The sequence below is a fragment of the Phalacrocorax carbo genome, chromosome 1 (assembly GCF_963921805.1).
Source record: "Phalacrocorax carbo chromosome 1, bPhaCar2.1, whole genome shotgun sequence".
NCBI lineage: Eukaryota > Metazoa > Chordata > Aves > Suliformes > Phalacrocoracidae > Phalacrocorax > Phalacrocorax carbo.
In genome coordinates, this window is record NC_087513.1 from 205,987,206 (window position 1) to 206,008,419 (window position 21,214).

The following is a 21,214-nucleotide window of genomic DNA, read 5'->3' on the forward strand; positions in this document are numbered from 1 at the left end:
GAACTGTAGCAAAGATGCTCAGTGGTCATCAGTTGTACATGAGCATTCATCTGAGAAACTTGTGCCAAAGGGACTTCTCTTTTCTTTTTTTTTTTTAAAAGCTTTTCAAAACTTAAAAATTTAAGGAACACTGGACACAAGTTCTGTTTGCTGTAAACTAGAAACCTTAAGCCAGCCTCATGTTTTAATATTTTTATGTCGGCTTGAATTCTAATGTGATCAGCTTAGTGAAAGTTCTTCATGGTGAGGGAGGATAGCCAATGTCTGCTTATATTCTTCCAGGTAGATACCATCAATCTAAACAAACATCATCTGCCCATCAAGTGAGTAGGGAGGGTACAAGTTTATATTGTCTTCATGTTTTAATTCTTCAGGGTTTTTTTTCTTACCCTTTTGCAGACCTAAATTGATACAACTTCTGATTAAGCGCATTCAGAAAAGGGGAAAAAAAACCCTTTTGCTTCCTAAAAATAGTGTTACTAAATAATTGAAGTGTAATATACTCAGGATTATGAAGTAAATTATATGATACCACCTGTACTTAACAGACAGTGTAGGAATGTGCTCACTAAGGAGCTCCATAATGTGGGCTGCATCTTTTAGACTGGATTAGCACAATGCTTGTGCCTGCAACGGTCCAGTTTAGTTGAAATGTCTCTTTGTTGGAGTGATGCCAATTCCTATCTATATTAGAAAACATATTTCATTTTTAAAATGCTATTTATAGAATAAATAGTATTCTCGACCCAATCTGCTGCAGGTATATAATAGCATTAGTGCAGGTATAGTGGGTCAGATTGAAACTCTGTGTCCTGTCTCTGTCAGCGGCCAAGGGAAGGGATCTAAGACAGAGGACACAAAACGGCAGGTTCATTGTGACACTCCATCGGCACTGTCTCCCCATCTCCAAGTATCTGCAACTTGAAAACTTCCTGAGCTGGAGGTGGTTTCTCCATATTTAATAACCATTCTTGCATTTCTCTGCCATGAGCTCGAACAATTCGCTTTTAAACGCATGCTGACTTCAGGTGTCCGCAGCATCTTACGGCAAGGATTTCCACAGCTTAGTTGCGCATTGTGGAAAAGGTTAAGTACCTCTGCTTGAACTTGTCACCTGCTGGTTGGTTCCTAATCCTTTTATTGGAGGTGGTAAAAGCACACTATGCATGGACTGTGACAGCCAGGAGGCAATCAATTAAAATATCTTGACATGCTTGTGACAGCAAGCTCAGCAGTTCAGAGTTACTTTGCTACTGTGTTTCACAATCCTATGTGAAAAAGATGGCAGAAAGCTAGCTGGGGAGGCTCCAGTACTGAGCTGAGCACATTTCCCTTTTATCTGAGTGAGAGGATTTGTTTTTCTGAATTTGGCAAGTTACTTCCATGACTCTTAAGATAGTTCCTGCACACAGATTTAAAGTAATTGCTATGATCATTTTGTACATAAAATGTGTGGGAAAAGCAGTTTGAAAACCCATGCTTCTGCCATCTGCTTGACTTTCCTATGTCTCAGAATAGAATTTGGTTTTATATAGTACCTGGTAAGTGAAAGGTGGTAGGGAGCGTGTTTCGGTAGCAGTGTATTCAGGGACGCTATTTACTTGCTCAGTAGTAGTTTTTACTGAGCTGAAAACACTATATGGACACAGACTTATCAAGAGGGAGTGTTGGCAGGGACACGTGGTGAGTTTATTTCTGGAGTGTGGGGCCTCTGTCATTTTACTTTTTCCTTGAGAGGCAGTGAAGGAGCACCTGTGATAAGCTCTAGGTAGTGAAATATTCCTGTGTGGCAGATGCACTGCTCTTCTGCTGAAAATCAAACTTTCCACTTAAACATCCTGGTTCGATGGCTATCACCAGTTGGCTGAACAGGGGAGCAGGCAGAGCACGTTGCCTCGTGCATTTTAAGAGAACAGATAAAAGAAGCAAGAGCTGTAACCAAGCGGTGTCATTGTGTGGTGAAATATTTGGTGAAGAGTAGTGAAAGTGCCTGGGAAGCAAGGCTGTATGGTTTGATAGCTCGTAGCTACAGATTTTCACATTGGAAAGATCCTCAGCTTTTCCCTTCTTGAGTTAAACTCTCTGATGGATTTCCACACTTTGCTAGTGAAGATTTTTCAGTTGTTTGGTAGTTAGTAAACATGTAGTGTCTGACAATAGTCACGAACATTGCCTGACTAACACCTCAGCAGCAAAACACCTTGCCTGACCAGGACACCAGTGCAGCCTTGTTGCTTCTGATAGCTTATCATGCCAGCAGTTGACGCTAGGAAGAAAACAGTCTTAGCGAGCTGATGCAGAAGTCAGAGCCCAGCTTGCTCCCCTGCAACTGTGGTGGGATGGAGATGCTAATCAAAGGAGGATATTGTTATTTTTTCCATTAAAGTGCAAAGGTAGGACTTGACTTGCTGTGAGCAGATCTCTTTATGATACCATTCAGTCTGAATTGTCTAGCTTCATCATTTCAACTGAAAATTCAGCAGTGGCTGAATTAACGTTTGTCTGATTTCTGAAGCAGGTTGTGCAGCTGAGCTCCATGCACCTGCCTGACTTAGGAACTGTTAACCAAGGACTTCTTTAAAGCTAGCTTTAAATAATCCTAGAAGAGCTGCAGTTCCGCTAGTGACTGCAGTGCAGGCGTAACCTTAAGAGTCTCCCCCTTGGTAAAAATCTAAATTATAATGTTTTAAGGCACACTGCGCCTGAATTGTGTCTGTCTGTGCTCTTTGTCATAATGAATGCAGTGGCAGTGCCAAAGAGGAGAGGTGAGAGAATGCAGCCTTGATGCCAGTCCCTGGTTAAACGATTCTCCCAGTCTGCTTTTATAGTAACCTGCAGTTAAGTGCATCTTCCTTCCTATAAACCCTCAGTGAGCGTCATCTCTGCTGGAATACTGTAACACTTGAGGATGTTCCAGCATTAATTGCAATGGGGTCCGTTAAAGGTTTTCGTTAAAATATATTGTTGGAGTATTTTGTTGTGTACTGCTCTTACATTAATATTTTGAACATTTAGCATCTTTGAACGATTTAAAAAAAAAAGCCAAAACACTAAGCCCACAGTAGAAGGATGCCATTATGCATTTACCGTATGGATGAATACTGTTCAATTTGGCTTGCTTCCAAGGCATGTATTTTCAGACAATACTGCTATTAAAAATTCGGTAGAGCATTCTTGGGAGGCAGTTTTGCCAGAGATGCATGACGGATTTACATAACCCGAGGGGTCTTTCTCTCTCTTCTTTTTTTTTTTAATATTCACCAGTTATGCCTCTCTGATTGGCAGTATGCCCAATAAATCAAATGTGTCTGCATTTATGAATTGAAGTATTTAACCATTCAATTACTGTATTGTACAGAGGCTGTGCTATCAGTAGTTAATTTAGGTATTAATTCAGGCCTCTCAAAGCAGCTGCTGTTTTATCTCTACTTTCTATCAAACGTTTGTTCTACCTGTTGGCAGTGGTTTGCTCCATGGATCAAATGGGGGAAGTTGATATGGTCTCTCCGTAGGAGGACAGAGACCACATGTGTGACCACGGCTGCTGCCCTTACCCACGCTGAGCGTGCAGCCTCCAAAGCACCTGGGACCCTGCTGGCAGAGCGAAACCAGGCTTGGTTAGATGGGCTGTGCTCGGGCAGGACAAGGCAGCCCTCTGCATGGGAGGCGGCGGATTAAAGGATATGCCATGCTGCTTCAGCAGCGTTGCTGCCCTGGCTCGTGATGAGGCAGATTAACTCGATGCAGTTTTGCCAATTTAGTGGCTGAAGGCTATGTTCCCCAAACTAGATAATATTGGTCTGTCTCAGTATGTCAGACTTGGACTAAATCTGAAGGTGGAAGTGGGCAAAGGTACAGATAAAACAAGTCCCGGCTTAAACCGCTGAAGTTTTCCACTCTAACTTTTGCCCTTGATATCTGATGCTGTTAAAACATAGAAAATGCTCTTCTGCTGTGCTCGTGAGATTTTGAGTCATCTTGATGATCACAAGATCTCCTGTCCTGAGGGCATTTCTTGGGAAGCACACAAACTCCAGTGTTACGTTTGGGTGCACAGGGAAGGAAGCTTTGTTTCCTTCTTTTTTTTTTCTTTTTTCTTCTTTTTGGAAGGCTGAAGTAGACCAGAAGACCATTTGTTGTCTGCTGGTAGTACGTGTCTTGCCCAGCTTCAGACTATTATGTTTGACCTGGTTTGCCATGGACTGCTGTTAGTCTATGGAGGAAAACCAAGCCTTTCCATGGCATAATTGGTCTCATCCTGAATTAGACATCACCTTTCTTTTTCAGTTGTAACCAAGGTCCAGCTGGCTAGCTCTGATTTGGGTGTCTATGTTCAGTCAGTTGAGTTTCAGCCTTGGTATCCGAAAAGGATTGGGGCATGGATGAGAACTCAGATTTTGAGGTTTGGCTTAAATTAGATGGAAGTGAATCTCTAGCAACAAGGAAGTAAAAGAAGTGGTTGTTTTTCTCATCCTTTTAATGTATTAATAATCGATGTTTAGCTTTGACTGCTGGCATCTGCAGTAGAGCAGATCATCTCGTGAAGATCTTTCAGTTTTTCCAGTCATGACCCTTAGCCTTACTTTCTCAGACATACTCTGTACTTCACTTACATCAAGATTAAGGCACAGGTGTGTCTTCTATTTGATATATTGTCTATTCTGACAAAAATGCAAAACACAGTTTGACTTCTTTATTTAAGAAGTGTTTTGCAGCATACCCATTACTCTGACATTTGACTTGCAGTCCTTGCCTGTCTATTCCCAGTTGCACTTAAAGGTTGGTTTTGGTTAATAGCTTTAAATAACTTTGAAATTATCTCCAGGGCAGGGAGAATGATGTGACACAAGTAGGACTAAAAGGGGATGTAGATATAGGCATTCTTTATGAAAAAAAGGCGATAGGCTTTTCTGTCAGTAGCTGCATGTTCACTTCTGAGTTTTTTTTTCCCTTGGGTTAAGTGTACTGGCTATCTTCCAAACATGGAGGAACCGCTGTTGGACTTCTGCTGTCTTGCCATCCATCTTGGGTTGGGTAGAAATTGCTGCCCTTTGGTTTCTAATTAGTGTGGATTGTGCTCTTAATAGCTGGTGGAGGGATGGGAACTTGGGATAGGCTTCCTTTTATTGTGTAAAATCCAAAAGGGCTGTAACCTGTTACCAAAGCGAAAGCTCCCCATCAATTGTACTGCACTGGCTCTCTTCCCAGCTCCTTGCACCACTTCATCAGCTGTTAGGCACAAAAATGTCAAATTCTTAATGTTAAAAGTGACTGTTTTAAGTATTTTGAAATGCTGTTCCATAAAAAAGATTTCCTACTGTTTGACTTCCTCTGCTAATTTTCATCTTTATCGCTTAGTTTGCATTTTTGGAGTCATACAGTTTGTTAAGAGGAAGAAACGGTTGCAAAATCACTTGAAATACCCTTAACAAATGTCTGTAGGCTGGGACTTTTACTTTGTGAACTCATAACATTTTGATGCTGTTCGTTTTGAACATCTCTTTTATTGCTCCTGGAGATATGTCCTGGGTTTAATTATATGAATGGGTCAGTCTTAAAGAGGAGTTCTGCACTGTCAGCAAATAGTGTTGTGCATCATTCAAATTATTCATCCTCATATTTTCTCTTTTGTCTTTCAACTTTTATTTCTCTATGGAAATAAACAGGACACCAAAGTTTATTCTTCTAATGTGTATCCAAATTTTTGAAGTTGCAACACAAACTTAATTTGAGATGAATTGCAGATACATTCTGAAGCTATAAAGCTCCCTATTTTATTACATTAGATGCCATAAACAGATCTTTTTTCTTTAAAAAAATGATACGTCAATAAATGTCAATAAATTTCAAAATGTCACACTTCTGATGAATAGGCTTTTTTGTTGTCAGTCAGAACCTCCCAGGAGTACTGACATGTGAAGGCAAGTAAACTGTGTGTATTTGGTTTTCCTTTTAGTCAGCAAGACTTTGTGTAGCTGTAAATATTATATTAATCCTCTATAAATTTATGAAAAGTATTAAAGGTTCCACCTAAAATGAATTCACAGAATCACAGAATCCCAGGTTGGAAGGGACCTCAGCGATCATCTAGTCCAACCTTTCTGGGAAGAGCACAGTCTAGACAAGATGGCCCAGCACCCTGTCCAGCCAGCTCTTGAAAGGGTCCAATGTGGCTGAGTCAACCATTTCCCTGGGGAGATTATTCCAATGGGTGACTGTCCTCACTGTGAAAAATTTTCGTCTTATGTCCAATCGGAATCTCCCCAAGAGCAACTTGTGTCCATTCCCCCTTGTCCTCTCCATGGGACTCCTTGTGAAAAGGGAGTCTCCATCTTTGTAGCTGCCCCTTAAGTGCTGGTACATGGGGATGAGATCCCCTCTGAGCCTCCTTTTCTCAAGGCTGAACAAACCCAGTTCTCCCAGCCTATCCTCGTATGGCAGCTTCCCAGTCCTCTGATCATCTTGATGGCCCTTCTCTGGACCCCTTCCAGCCTGTCCACATCCTTTTTGTATAGCGGGGACCAGAACTGTACACAGTACTCCAGGTGTGGCCTGACACGTGCTGAGTAGAGTGGGATAATGACTTCGTTACCTCTGCTGGCAATGCCCTTTTTGATGCAACCCAGCATCCTGTTGACCTTCTTGGCCGCAGCAGCACACTGTTTGCTCATACTGAGCTTCTTGTCCACCAGGAGCCCCAGGACCCTTTCCACAGAGCTGCTCTCCAGCCAGGTGGATCCCAGTCTGTGCTGCACTCCTGGATTATGTTTTCCCAGGTCCATGACCTTACACTTGTCCTTGTTGAACTTCATAAGGTTCTTGCTGGCCCACTCTTCCAGCCTATCCAGATCCTCCTGCAGAGCAGCTCTCCCTTCTGGAGTGTCTACTTCCCGACTCAACTTGGTGTCATCAGCAAACTTCATTAGGCTATGCTTGATCCCCTTATCCAGATGAGTTATGAAGAAGTTGAATAACATTGGGCCCGATATTGATCCCTGGGGGACTCCACTAGTGACAGGTTGCCACTTTGAAAAAGAGCTATTTACCACCACCCTTTGGGTGCGGCCTGTCAGCCAGTTCCCCACCCACTGCACAGACCACTTGTCTGGGCCATAACACATTAATTTCTCCAGGATGGGGCTGTGGGGGACTGTATCAAAGGCCTTGGAGAAGTCCATGTAGACAATGTCCACCACCCGCCCCATGTCAACCAGGCAAGTCGCTTTGTCGTAGAAGGCCACCAGGTTTGTCAAGCACGATCTGCCCTTAGTGAAGCCATGTTGGCTTTTCCCAATCACGTGCTTCATTTGACTTGTGACGGCCCCCAGGAGGATTTGTTCCATAACTTTCCCAGGGACTGAAGTAAGGCTGATGAGCCTATAGTTACCCAGATCCTCCCTCGAGCCTTTCTTGTAGATAGGGGTAACATTTGCCTTCCTCCAGTCCTCTGGGACATCCCCAGTTCTCCATGACTTCTCGAAGATTATGGAGAGTGGCCTTGTGATGATGTCAGCCAGCTCTCTCAACACCCTCGGGTGGATGTCGTCAGGGCCCATAGATTTGAATGTGTCCTAAACTTCTGCCACATTTCTAAAATGCTCTTCCTCTGACAAAGTTAGATTAATAAATTAGAATGCAAATTGGCATACGCAGAAATAAACAAAATCCCTCTTATATCCTAAGGAAGGGTTTGAATAATAGTAGAAGCTAAGATACAGTCAGTGTTCAGATAATATTTTTTGTTATGCTTTCTTCTGTCTTCAGCGAGGGTTGAATGAGTAGGCGGTCCAGTATAACTGTAAAATTGTGTTAGGCGTTAATGAAGCCCAGAGCATTTGACTGTGGTCAGAGCAAACAGAGGTGGACACTGCTCCAGGATCCAAGAACCAAGAGTGGATATGTGTTTGGTAAGCAATAATGGGGGTGGGAGAAGCCAGTTTGTAAATAGGGTTTTAACCAGCAGCAGCAGGTAATATTGTCTGTACTATGTCATCTAAAATATAAGGCATTTGTTTGTTTGTGCCAGACTGAAAACCGAAAGTGGGCTCTGTAGCATCAAGTCCGTGAGACTGAACTAGCTTATTTTGAAGAACTGTAAGATAAATCTGAGACTGGGACAAAACCAATCCCTTTGGGGAAATTCAGCCCCAGATAGGCAGTCTTAAACCCAGTTCTCCACTCCCACCCTCAGTGTCCAAACACCTGGTGCAGCCAGCAAAGCCCAGCAGGTGACCTGGCTCACCAGTCACTAGGTTTGAGGGTAACGCAAACTGCACTCCAGGTGCTGTGACCAGTGCCATGGTCACCTGCATTAAGTACCATTTAGGATGCTTAAGGATATCCAGGGCTCGTCCAGGTATCATAGGAACTGGCAGACACTATACATACCTATGGGAAGCCATTCCCTTCTGGGGCAATGGTTGGATGCCAAGCAGGAGACTCCAGGGAGTCTTGAATGGTGCTCAACTCCTGTTATTAATGACACTGCACCATGCTCTCGCTTTCTGCTGGAGGAGTTCAGGCACCTCGGAAAAATGGAGACGTCTCCATGTAGGTGTCCCAGTGATGGACTAAACTGCAGATTATTGCCACAGATGATAATGTGTGTTATGAAGAGATAGACCGCTGAATTTAATGACAAAGATCCTTAGAAATGCTAGATGTTATCAAAATTGCTTGTAGATTATAATACAAGACAAGGTGTAATAAATAAGAAATACATATGCATCACCTTCCCCTCAAAAAAATTCCTGCTTGTTTAGGAAAAAGTTTGTTCATAAGGAGAAGCTACTTCTGGGCTGCCCTTGGAATTTATATTTGATCTAGTGCTGTTTATTATCATGATGTCTTTATAGTGGCAGCAATTTTTGTCAGAGTGGAGGCTCTAAGCCCCTTCGTGGGTGTTTCCCAGCCGCTTGCGCTGCTCTAGGAGTTCACAAGGACACAAGTGGCAGCGTTGCCGTGGCTCGCAAAATTCCCTCTTGAGGTGCAGAATGTTTCTTCCTGGTGATTCCACACACCCCCACCCCCACCCCAGTTGTGGAACGACTACCTTGATGTGAAGTTCAGGTTGAATTAGCTTTTATGCGCCATGTGCATGAGAAGCCCCCATACGCCTGCATCAATGCAACCACTTCTCGCGTGTGCTTTCTGCGTTCATGGGTATTCAAAATTACTTCCCAAACCAGCTGTTTGATCAGTCTCGCCAGCTAGCGGCTCCATTCTCAAGTAAAACGGCCTCCTTTTACAGCTCACTAAAAAGAGTCTTTTCTTTAAAACCTGGGGATGCAGCAACTCATGTGATAGAGAAAAGTAAGAAGCATTATTTCTTTTGCTTTACACTTTGGGAGGAAGGCCGCCATGCTGCCTTAGCACTGGCCGCACTTGTGCTTGCTCCTGCTTTGGCTTCATGGCCATATTGCCAGCTGAGTGGCTCTGGCATCCCTTCCTTTGCTGCAGCAGCCCGGCAGCTATTTATGATGCAGGTGCCATGTCCCAGTGCCCCCAGCCTCTTGGCTCTGGAGGGAAGGTGCATGGTCACTGCCACAACTAAAAATAAACCCACGAGGTGGCAAGTCGCAGCTTTTGGCTCTGGGGGCTTTGGGCAGAGTTTGCACAAGGATGAAGGTGTTTCTTGCAAATTATAGATGTGCAAGTGGGAAATGGTTCCAATTCATCACTGTTAAAAGTTCCTGATATTTAGTTCCTGACACCATTCCATGCGCAGCTTAAGGAGAGAAAGCAAGTCACAGATAAAGCTTGCTCAGGCCTGTTCTTTCACAAATTCCTGCAGCAGCATTCCTGTGATCTTTAGAGGTCTTGTTCTGCTGTCTGATGCCACAGTGCACTACTGCAAAACCTGCGTCTAGGCTCTGGCTTGCAGTGGCCTCTCTCCCAGTAACGTGCTTGGGCTCAGTTTTCTCTGTTTATCTTTGAAGCTCCTTATCATCTTTCTCCTTCCGAAGAAGCACCCCCAGAAAAGGCTCTAGCTTAAATGTAAGTGGAATTGGTTGCAAACCTTTTAAGGTAACTTATTCATATTCTTGCAACACGTTTCTGGAGGAACATGAAGCAGAAGATGGCTGGTATACGTGCGTATCGCATTTTGGTTGCTGAGCAACCTGTTTCTTGCTTCAGCCACTTAGCATAAGAATCCAATTTCAAATAAGATATTGGGGACGCTGGCTGACTTACCAATAGCTAGTGTGACCTGCAGGGACTAGTTGGTCAGGAAAATGAACCTGATTTTTTGGGAAATCCAAAGATTTGCAAGAACTTTTGCCATAAAGAACCATACATCTGCAGTGTTGCTGTGTAATTCTCATACGTAGTTTTTAATGTTTAGGTTCTTGGGTAGACCTTAAATCACAGCTCTAGATAAATCATGCCCAGAAGCAGGGGTTCTTATCTACAGTTCGACAAAGCCAGCATTATCTTTCTAATGCTAGTAAACTTCCCATATTTTTATTAATAGCATCCCAAGAACTTGTGCAACCAGATGATATTTGCTCCTTTTCTTCTGACAAGCTTGTTTTGACCAGTTTTAATAAAATAAATGCTTTGGCATGAAGGCAAAGTAGTCATCCGTGTTGGTGGAAGGGAAGGGTATATATTTCTAATATATAAAAAACCCAGCTTCCTGAAAGAGTGCCGTGATTAGACTCACCAACTTGAATTATTGTGTTTGGACTATTGTTTTCTTGTTCCTGCTTTGGTTGTGTATCTGTTTTTTCCAGGCTTGTGTTTTTTGTAACTACCGCCACCCAAAAGGAGCTGCGTTTTGTCCTTTTCACAGTATATTCAACACACCTCGTTTTTTATGTCTGCCTATCTCCTTGGCTTTCTGTCATCGTTCACAGGAATTAATCTGAGATACTTCCCTATGTTCTTCCACCCAACTACTGTTTCCTCCTTTCCTTCTCAGCAGTAGTTTATCTGCAAGGTCAAAGGAGTAATAGCAGTCACATCGAACGGGGAAACACAGGAATGGAGCCCAGATCCTGCTAGAAGAAGCATTGCATTTTTTTCCCTGGTCTGGCCTTGAGGACCAGCTTTGCAGAGCCTGAAGAAGCAGGGAGAGAGAGCAAGACAGAGAAGGCAATTGTTCAGCTCTGGTTTAGACCTGTGTTCCTGTGAGAGCTGACAGTTTGCAGCTAAGTTGTCTTGCTCGCACAAGCTGCATCCTCAAGATTATTCAGTATGAAATGAAGGTTTTAAACTCTAATATCCAGATAAACTTCATAAACCAAGTAAAACGCAACCTTAATAGTAATCTTGGAAAGCATTTATTTTTCTTATGTTGGCAGAAATGACTGGCTGCCAGCAAGATTGTGTATTTAAAGCTAGAAGATGTCTTCCTGTACCTTGTGTAGCTGTGCAAGGAAGCAGTTGCATGTGCAGATACCCGGTCTCTCTACACCCTTTCTTCTTACTTTAGAATGAGTACATTTGATTCATAAGAAATATTTTATGGGATTTTGAGGCTGTGACAGCAGGCAGCGGTTGCACTAAGTTGTCTCCTGGCTGCTGGGCTTCACACAGTAGATCCAGCTTATTTGTGCATCTTTTAACAGCTAATTATTCCGAAGTCACAAATCTGATTGTCCTGTGAGAGTTTGCTTTTGAACATCTTTACTGAATAATCACTGCTGATTTCTGCATGTTTTTTCATAATCTAATTTAGAAAGGACAGGATGTTTTTAAGGAGCAGGACAATAGTTATGCAGCTCCAGTGGCTTCACTTTCCTGTGTGGAAATCGCTGGCACGCTCCTTCCGGGACCAGCACTGCCATCCGTGCACATGGCGGTTAAGGTTAAAACCCCCTGGTAGAGGTATTTAAGAGTCATTTGTTATGGAAAACTTCGAACTTTTATGTTAGGGGCATGAAAAATTTAGTATGCAAATCCTATACAGCTGTTGATGGATAACTTACTAAGAGTCATCAGTGCTGTGGTGCAATTAGGGACCTGAGAAAGAGTGCAGCAATAGTTTCCAGATAGGTGGAATATAACCATAAAATGGAAAAGAAGAAAAGACAAGAAGCAACGGCTTTAAATTACTGTAAGGGAAATTCAGGTTAGACATTGGGAAAGGTTTCTAAAGATCTGAGGAACTAAATGACGTGGAGAGACAGAGGAACCTCCGGGAGGCTCTTTAAGCGGAGGTTGGAGCAATGCTGGTCAGGAATGACGTGGACAGTGCTGGTGAACCAGGGGAGCAGTCAGCCTCCCCAAGGGCCCCTTCACCCCTCTGGCTGTCAGCAGACACACTATGAAACCCTCCACAGTTTATCTTAGTTCAATTTCTTATCCCTAATAAATCAAAAAAGTCCTCTGTCTCTTGTTACTCTATCAGCCTGTTCTGTACTAAATATATCATCCTCAAAGGGCATTTCATGACTTCTAGCTGGGGTCTGCACACCAAGGCTTGTACTGTGTGTGGTGTTCTCCTCTGGGCTCAGCAGCTGAGCAAGGCGGGCTTTCCATTGGGTTTAAAAGGAGTGTGGCCAGCAGATTGAGAGAGGTTATCCTCCCCCTCTACTCTGCCCTAGTGAGACCACATTTGGAGTGCTGTGTCCAGTTTTGGGCTCCCCAGTTTAAGAAGGATGTGGAACTGCTTGAGCAAGTCCAGCAGAGAGCTACCAAGATGATCAGGGGACTGAAGCATCTCCATTATGAGGAAAGGCTGAGAGACTTGGGTTTGTTTAGCCTGGAGAATAGAAGACTGAGGGGGGATTTCATCAGTACCTATAAATATCTAAAGGGAGAGTGTCAGGGTGATGGGCTGGACTCTTTTCAGTAGTGCCCAGTGACAGGGCCAGGGGCAACGGGCACAAGTTGGAGCACAGGAAGTTCCACCTCAATATGAGAAAAAACTCCTTTGCTGTGCGGGTGCCAGAGCAGGGGCACAGGCTGCCCAGGGAGGCTGTGGAGTCCCTTCCCTTGAGACATTCACACCCCGCCTGGACGTGTTCCTGTGCCCCCTGCTCTGGGTGTGCCTGTTCAAGCAGGGGGTTGGACGGGATGATCTCCAGAGGTCCCTCCCAACCCCTACCATTCTGTGATCCTGTGATTCTTTTCCTAGAACAAGTCTTTAATTGGGTCTTGCTGGTTTGCGTGGACTGTGCTTTTTATGCCAATATTTGGCACACAAAGTGCTTACGCTCTTCTCAACACTGAGGATCTCATTAGATGCTGATATTGAAGAAGACAGTGTCTTGCTTATAATTTCCCAAGTGTGGCTTTTTTCCCCTCTACTTTCTGATCTTCCATTTAGTCCAGTAAATGGCTAATTTTAGCATTGTGCCAAATGTTTTATTGCTGTTGTTTGTGTATCTTCAAGCTGGTCTATAGGCCAATAGGGGTTAGATTTTGGGGTTTTTCCTGTTTATCCATTGCCAAAATTGATGCCGTTCATTCACGCGAAGTACAGGGGATGCAGAGCTGATCTAACCAGCATGGCATGATGGCTTCATCTCCTCAGTGGGCTGTTAGAGACCCAGGTGGCCTTGGGAAGAGAACCTATTCCAGGCCTTGAAGATCTCATCTTGCAAGATAAAGCGAGTTCCTATGATATTCCTGACACTGACCAAAGTATGTGATTGTTTTGCAGGAAAAAAGAGTCCAAGTCTCCCCACCATTGACAAGAGGACCAAGTGCCTTTATACCAGAGAACGAAGTAAGTTTGCGGTTAACTGGGCCAGGCGGGTGATAGCTTTTAAAATGGAAATACTGAAGGACAGTGGTACCCAGATGAGCTCCTCTGCAAGCAGAAGCGGTGGTTTCTCTAGAGCAGGCTGCAGTGGGTAAGAACCACCCTGCCTCTCACACAAATGGTGCCATTTGTCATATTTCCCATTGCCAGTACTCCCGGAGAGAGCCGTGAGTGCCACCTCTGCACTTTTCGGGGGGGATAATCTCTTGCTACTCTTAATGCCAGGCCTAAGGGGAGGCATCCAGTATTGCAGGGGTATGATTATATAGCTCTCCGAGCAGTCTCTGACCTTCAGTTTGAGAAAACCTGAAAATAATACTAACTCTGTAGACTGTAACTGTAGCTCTTGAGAGAAATTATCATTGAAAGGAAAGGTATGGCTTGACTTCAAACTCAAGATTTCTGCCTATGATTTAATGTTCAGCTTAAACCTTGATTTGCAGCTAGCTGCAGTGTAGAAACTTTACTAAGATGGTGTTCTGCTGTGATCACAGTCTCCCCAAAGTATTATTTCTTGATTAATTAATTATTTGGGATGCCTGACTAAAAAAACAGGACCTTTTGTTTTGTTTTAAGTAGTTGCTAAAGGCAAATAATTCAGAGTAGAAGAGCCAAAAAGACATTTTGAAAGACAAGGTAGCTGCTGTTCTCTGAGTCTCTCCCCATTTACACACCAGCAAGGTTTGAATCTAAAAGCGAACAGAGAGAGCGTAAAGGCTAGCAACAAGAAAACATAATGAAGCAAAAAGGAAGAGAGGTCAAAAAGAATCTTTTAGACTTGGGAAAAGGGGAGCAGGATGAGTTCCAGCCAGCCAAACTTGTGAAGAGGACTTCCCTTTTGTATGAAATATGAGATGAAATTGAGATGCCAAACTTCACAATGACTTATTTTTTCTCATAAAGTCAATAATTGTATAAAAAGTAGAAAAAAATGTAGTTAAAATAATAACATATTTTGAGAGAATTGTTAATGAATTTATTTCACAGCTGATACACTTGGTAAAGGCACTAGCCAGGGGTGAAGGAGGAATCACTGAGTAGCTCTCAGAAGAGAGTAACCCCAGGGATTACCCAGTGCACGCACGGAACCTCCGCCTGTATGGATAGAACAGCTATTCAGTATAACAAACAAATGTTAAATATTGTTTGTTAAGCTACCTTTTTTCCCCTGTTCCTTGGCATGAAATTATACAGTGGATAGGAAGGATGTAGTTAGAGATTAGTAACACACTGAATGTCTCACAAATCTTGATAATTACATTGCTCGTGTCAAAGCCTGCTTTATTGTCGTAATGGAAGGAATATGGACAGAGCAATAACAACTTAATTGTAAAGGTTCATGTTAAAGTGCCGTAAGGCTTTACAAGCAGAATTAAAAAACATGTTCATGAATCCATGGATGATAATAAATCAGGAGGAAGTATACATATACAGTATGAAGAGGATAGTAATATAGGTGGAGATAAATCTCAGAAGCAATAATGCTGCATATTGCTATGCCTAACATAGCAACAGTGCAGTCCTACAGGATTATATTTCAATTTTGTCAGCAGAATTTCTTCTCCATAACTTGCACTGTTACAACAAAAACTCCTTACAAGCTAGAGAGGATTAGAAACCTTATCAGAGACACAAGAAGTATGATTTCCCCAAGAAACAACTAAATGAGACAAAAGATCTCTTAGATACATGGGAGATACACTTGCTGAAGAATAAGGGGGACTCCTTGGGGTGGAGTGAGGGATATACCATAATAAGGGAGATAAAATGATCTCTAATATGTGAATAAACTTCTGATGGTAAAAACATTCTTAAGGAAAACTGAGGAGGCATCATTTTGGGTACAAAACACAGGAAAGCTGTCATAGTGAAGAGCTACACCTGCAAAAATGGTGGAGCTGCCTAACTGCATAGCTGCTTCTTCCCTTTCTTTCTGGGCCCACAAATTAAAATGTGGAGTACAGTGGTGAGAAGTGAAAATGTAGTAAGTTGTTTGTATTTCTTTGTAAGTAGCTTCTGTGATTTGATGGAAAAGTATTTGAGACATGGTCCATTCATCAGCCCATCATAAAGAAGGAAAAAGTATTTTAAGTAGAGTATTTCAGCAAAAGTATTGTGTTTTCTTGGTTTTACGCACTTTCTGTCTTCATTTACAGTAAACCAGCTAAAATGTTTTCTCATTTCATGGTGTTTGCAATAGTAAGCTGTCTGGCTTAATACTGTGCAGTTTTAGAATAAATACTGGGTATTCTAGTCTTGTGCTTGTAACTTCAGTGGTGAACATGTTGAGAGTGGCTGTTCTTGGTAATAAACACTGAGTAATAGCACTAATACTGTCAGGGCTTGCAGTGCAAGAGCTACTTACTCTTTTGGTCTTTCATTTCATCTTGTGCCCAAGGTTTGGATTGGTTGGAATAATTAAAGAACACCTTTTGTTTAAAGAAAGCATCAAATTCCTATTCTAAATAATACTTGAATGTTATGGACAAATTAGCATTTGATCTCCTCTTCAATTATACAAGCACAGAAGGTTGCCAGGCTTCTTTCTATAATTTGGTTACATAACCCAGTTCCTCTCCATTAATTTTGAAATTGGTTTTAGGGCTGAATGCTTGGGTGGTGTGTGTCTATACAGGCTGACTTCCATGAAGACTTGACTTTCCATTTAGCTGTTGCTTTCTTCCAGCACTCTGTACAGATTTGACTTCAAGCACCTGCGAGTTTAGCTGTTTCGGAAACATCTGCAGAAAAATGTTTTTGTGTTTTTAGAAACATATTAAAATAACGAGGTACAGTGTAAAGCGCTCTTCAATTCTCAGTATACAAAAAACATCTGTATGTGTATATTTGCATGCATGCAAGCATGTATATTTACGAACATACATCCAGATCTCCATCATTGCCTTTAAGTTTGTACACAGGCAGACCTTTCATACGGCAGTATGTTTCTCTCCAGGGCTAAAGCTAGAGAAAATCGCTTTCTCTGTTAAGTTTGTCCATCTTATTTTTAAGGTTATGCAAGCAAATGGTTTGGATGAACGTACTAATCTTCTTGTGGAAGAATACTCTACATCTGGTCGCCTGGACAACATCACGCAGGTCATGAGTATCCATACTCAGTACCTGGAGTCTTTCCTCCGCAGCCAGTTCTATATGCTGCGCATGGATGGGCCTCTTCCTTTGCCCTATAGGCACTACATTGCTATAATGGTATGTACCAACAGGCTATGTATTTTCTCCTGTGGCCTTGACTTGTGTTTTAAAAAAGAAGAAAAAAGGAAGACTTTAGAAAGGAGACACTAGTGTGATATTTTGGCAGGGGGTAACTTTTCATAGTTGATTTTTGTCATAATAAAGCATGCCTAGCCAGAAGGTTTTCAATGAGAAGGGAGAATGACAGCATGCATGTTTCCTTGTTTCCTATAGTGGTACAATTCTCACATGCCCACGAAAGTGAGGTTTTACAAAGAGCAGTTAAAACTGTGTTATCTTATTTCTGGATATTCAGCCATCAGTGCGCAGCAGTGGGATGAGATGCAGTGGACTCAAGTCACAACAAATTCCAGGTCGACACTAGGAAAACAATTTTTATTGTGAGGATGTTGAGAGATTGCAACAGGGGCCAAGAGAGGTTGTGTGATCTCCAGGAATGGAGATCTTTTCTGGTCAAGGCTCTGAGCAACCTGATCTAAGATAGCCCTACTGTGAGCAGGGGCTTGGACCAGATCTCCTCTAGAGATCTCTTCCAGCCTAAATTAGATTCTGTGGTTCGGAGTAAAGTAATCAAATGTATTTTTACTGGCGAATCCTCCATACTGTACAGAATTGCATTACAGTATAAAACATGGCCCTTTGGAATCAAATCGTATTTTTGTTTTGTGCTAATAAACTGTCTTCCACCTGCAGCAAAATCCGATTACGCGCTAATGTGCTGACCTTTTCCCTCTGTGTTTAATTATTCCAGGCTGCAGCCAGACATCAGTGTTCCTACCTAATAAATATGCATGTTGATGAGTTTTTGAAGACTGGCGGGATTGCAGAGTGGTTGAACGGTTTAGAATACATTCCCCAAAGACTGAAAAATCTGAATGAAATAAACAAACTCCTTGCACACCGGCCCTGGCTAATCACGAAAGAGCACATTCAGGTACCGGCTAAGTCGTTCCCTGTAATAGCAGTACATGTCCAGCAGTAAGAACTGCTAAGAACTATGCAAGTGTCCGTTTAGGCTTCATTACCTTGAGTTAAAAAATTCAAGGAAGTACTAGAGCTTTGAATAAGCCAATAAATTCTTCTGTGTGACAAAGCCAACAAGATTTGCTTCTTAGGAATAGCATTGGCTAAACTAACCCCAAAAGAAAAAAGGTAATATATTAGATGGCTCTTTTTTTCATCCATCGAGAGTTTGTGTGCAAGAGGAATATGGTATTATTGGAAGAAAGGAATTCATCCCTTTTTAAAATACATAGCGTTTTATAGGAAAGCCAGGGGACGAAAGAAATTTTATATTTACACTTCTTTTATTCTCATTTCAGAAACTTGTCAAGACTGGGGAAAATAATTGGTCTCTTCCTGAACTGGTGCATGCTGTTGTCCTGTTGGCACATTATCATGCCTTGGCAAGTTTTGTATTTGGTAGTGGCATCAATCCAGAGAGAGATCCGGATACATCTAATGGAGTCAGACTTATAGCAGTCAACAACTTCTGTGTCTGTGACCTTGCCAATGACAACAACATAGAAAATGCATCCCTCACAAGTAGCAACTTTGGGGTTAGTGTTGCAGGAAGATTCTTTTGCTTGCCTCTGTTTTGCATTAGAAAACTTTCTTCCATTCTTTCCTGTTGAAATTTCAGGGTAATTTGGAAGTTTTTGTCTACTTTACTGGAATGCTTGAGTCTGGTAACTCCTACGTTAGCTCTAGCAGTTTGCAGTGTAATCTATTGAAGGCCACGTTCTAACGACAGACGGTAGTCAGAGCAATGTGATTTTGATAGTTCATCTTCCAGCCCATTGGGCAAGATTAAAAATTTGCTTTCAGCTGAAACCATAAAGTCCCAGTTTCTTCAGATAGTGTGTCGCTGACTGGAGCATTGTATCATCCATGTTCCTAACATCTGGAATGAAAGAAGAAATGGGAAGGAAAACAGAAGTCATAATAATAATAATTTTGACTTCAAGGACTACAGTCACAAAAGAGGTGCTCTTCTGAAACACTTTCATGTAGATGGGAGGAAATGTCTCAACTAAAATTATTTAATTCTTCATGCTGGTGTTCCAGTCTTGAACCAACCGTCAGAGAACTTTGATGACTATTTAATTAACTTAAATGTGGAAATTTTTTTCTGAAAGTGGCTCTATAATGCTTTAAAGACATGTTGTTGAATTAATGCTGACTGATGAATTAGCCTCATTGCCTGTATTGGAAGATCAGGATTATGAGCAGTCATTAGATATGTTTTTTAAAATTAGCAGCACAATGCGCACATGTAATCAGTCAGTTCAGTTGCTGTATCTTAAATTTCTGGGCTGAAAGACATGCTAGCTCAAATCACTGGGGTGTCTTATTCCCTGTTTGTAGCAGGCAAAGGGCTGCTGCTGACTGTGCTGCTTTCTAAGCAGAGAGTAGCATACTAGAAAACAATTATAGCTATGGGCAGAAGAACAGAATCAGAAGGAAAAGCTGAAAAATAAAAATAAAACAATTTATCTTACGAAACTTCTGAATGATAAGTACAGATCATAGAACCCCAAACTTCAATGTATTTCTAGTAAAGAAATTTAGTTTCCTCACAAAATCAAGAAAAAGGATCAATATAATGGTTATTTTGATCAAGTGTAGTGAAAAGTAAAAGAAAACACTGATTTGCTGTCTCAGGTTTTGTTCCTGCATTGCAGTGTTGCACTGTATCTCTTCAGAAAATATTTTGCATTACTAATAGACTCAGAAAAGCTACCTTAATATTAAAAGTCGTTTTCTGATACATGTAGGGCACACAGATGGCTTTTCCTGAGCCATCTGTGTGGTGGAATATATATTAAAGTGGCTATGGTTTCCACGTTCAAACACCACCTCTTCCTTCCGCTGTTAATCCACTGCAGCAGATTACAGCGGTAGGTTAGACTAACACTTCCCAGCTTCCTTCTCACTGTCTGAAAGCTGTTTGTCTACGCTGTATGTGACAAAATGCATTCTGGCGTGAGTTTCTGTGTTTGCTGCTGCTATCTATTTTTGAGAATGTTTGTTGTGGAGCATGTAATCTGAAGATGACACACGTTGTCTATCTTCTAATTTTGCAGAATGTCATGGTGTTTTTGCAGATTGCAGATTCTTTAAGTGAGCTGGAGGCCTTAATGGAAAGGATGAAGAGGCTACAAGAAGATAAAGAGGATGAAGAAGCCTCTCAGGAGGAAATGGCAACTCGCTTTGAAAAGGAGAAGAAGGAGAGTCTGCTAGTAATTAGTGGAGGTATTTGTGCTTTTCCAGTTCCCTTTTGTTTGTGCTTTGTAAGAACTACACACTTGAGGCCAGTTCAGTGACTACAACTTTTTCTGTCCATTTTTTTATTCTGGTTCTTGGTCTAGTAGCAGTGTAGTAGGGGTGGTCCTGTCACTTGCTTCATCTGCTTGAGATTTCTTGATTGGCATATAGCACCATCCTTTTTGCTACTTGAAATTTAGCTCTTTATAGTAAAAAAAAAGCCTGTAGGCTTTCTTAAAAACTTAGGTGTAAATTTCTCTTTCTTTGTATGCTCTGTATCTTCAAATTAATTAATTCATATAAATATTCTGTGATGTTTAACAGGTTTAGGATCTACAGTGCTTAGAACTTCAATGATCTTTGTAAGTAGCCTTCAGATATGACATTTAGTTCAGGAAATAGATTGGGATGAGACTCAACTTCTCTACCATTTACTGCACAGCTGGAAAGCACATTTCTAACTTAACTGTTCCGAGTGATCATACTGCTGTGCTGTTCCACAGCCTGTGTTGTGATAGATATTCTTAGCAGCTTTTTATTCTTAAATAATGTTCAAAATTCTGAGCTGAAAGCTTCTTTTCCAGTATTCTTCATATGCTCTGGAGGTCTTAATCTGTAACAACAAAATCTGTTTCCTTTAGGCAAGAAGGTGGGGGTATTTTACCAAGTAAAGTGTTTGAAGAAACAATACTATTAAGGCAATCAGCATCTCCAACCATTTCCTCATAGCAGAGGCTACTTGAAGATGATAGCTTGTGTCTTTTTAAGAAGTGACACATAAAACACTTCACATTTTATTGACACTGTTTTTTGTGAACTCAAATCTCAGTAGCTTCAGACCAAACGTGTTTGAAGGCATGTAAGTTTTCGTGCACTAATCCCAAAAGGTAGGAAGAATATGTTATGGATCAGCAGAGGGATTGTTTTGTGGCTCTCTAGGAACATGCAAAGTCTCTGAAACAAGATACATGACATGGCTGGATGTTAGGAAACAGACATTGTCCTTTCTTGCTCTGTTTT

At 41.8% G+C, this 21,214-nt stretch overlaps 1 protein-coding gene across 3 annotated transcripts in view; it reads left to right on the top strand.

The window, feature by feature from the left end:
• SESN3 (sestrin 3) overlaps positions 1–21,214 on the top strand; it is a 46,952-nt gene that overhangs the window by 12,424 nt on the left and 13,314 nt on the right. For 2 of the 3 annotated variants that reach the window (XM_064441336.1, XM_064441339.1), the window contains exons 2-6: positions 13,613–13,678; positions 16,727–16,924; positions 17,679–17,861; positions 18,250–18,486; positions 20,014–20,182. In XM_064441336.1, the coding sequence (XP_064297406.1) occupies positions 13,613–13,678; positions 16,727–16,924; positions 17,679–17,861; positions 18,250–18,486; positions 20,014–20,182 (853 nt within the window). The remainder of the gene's footprint in view (positions 1–13,612; positions 13,679–16,726; positions 16,925–17,678; positions 17,862–18,249; positions 18,487–20,013; positions 20,183–21,214) is intronic. The other variant, XM_064441337.1, reaches the window with a different exon arrangement.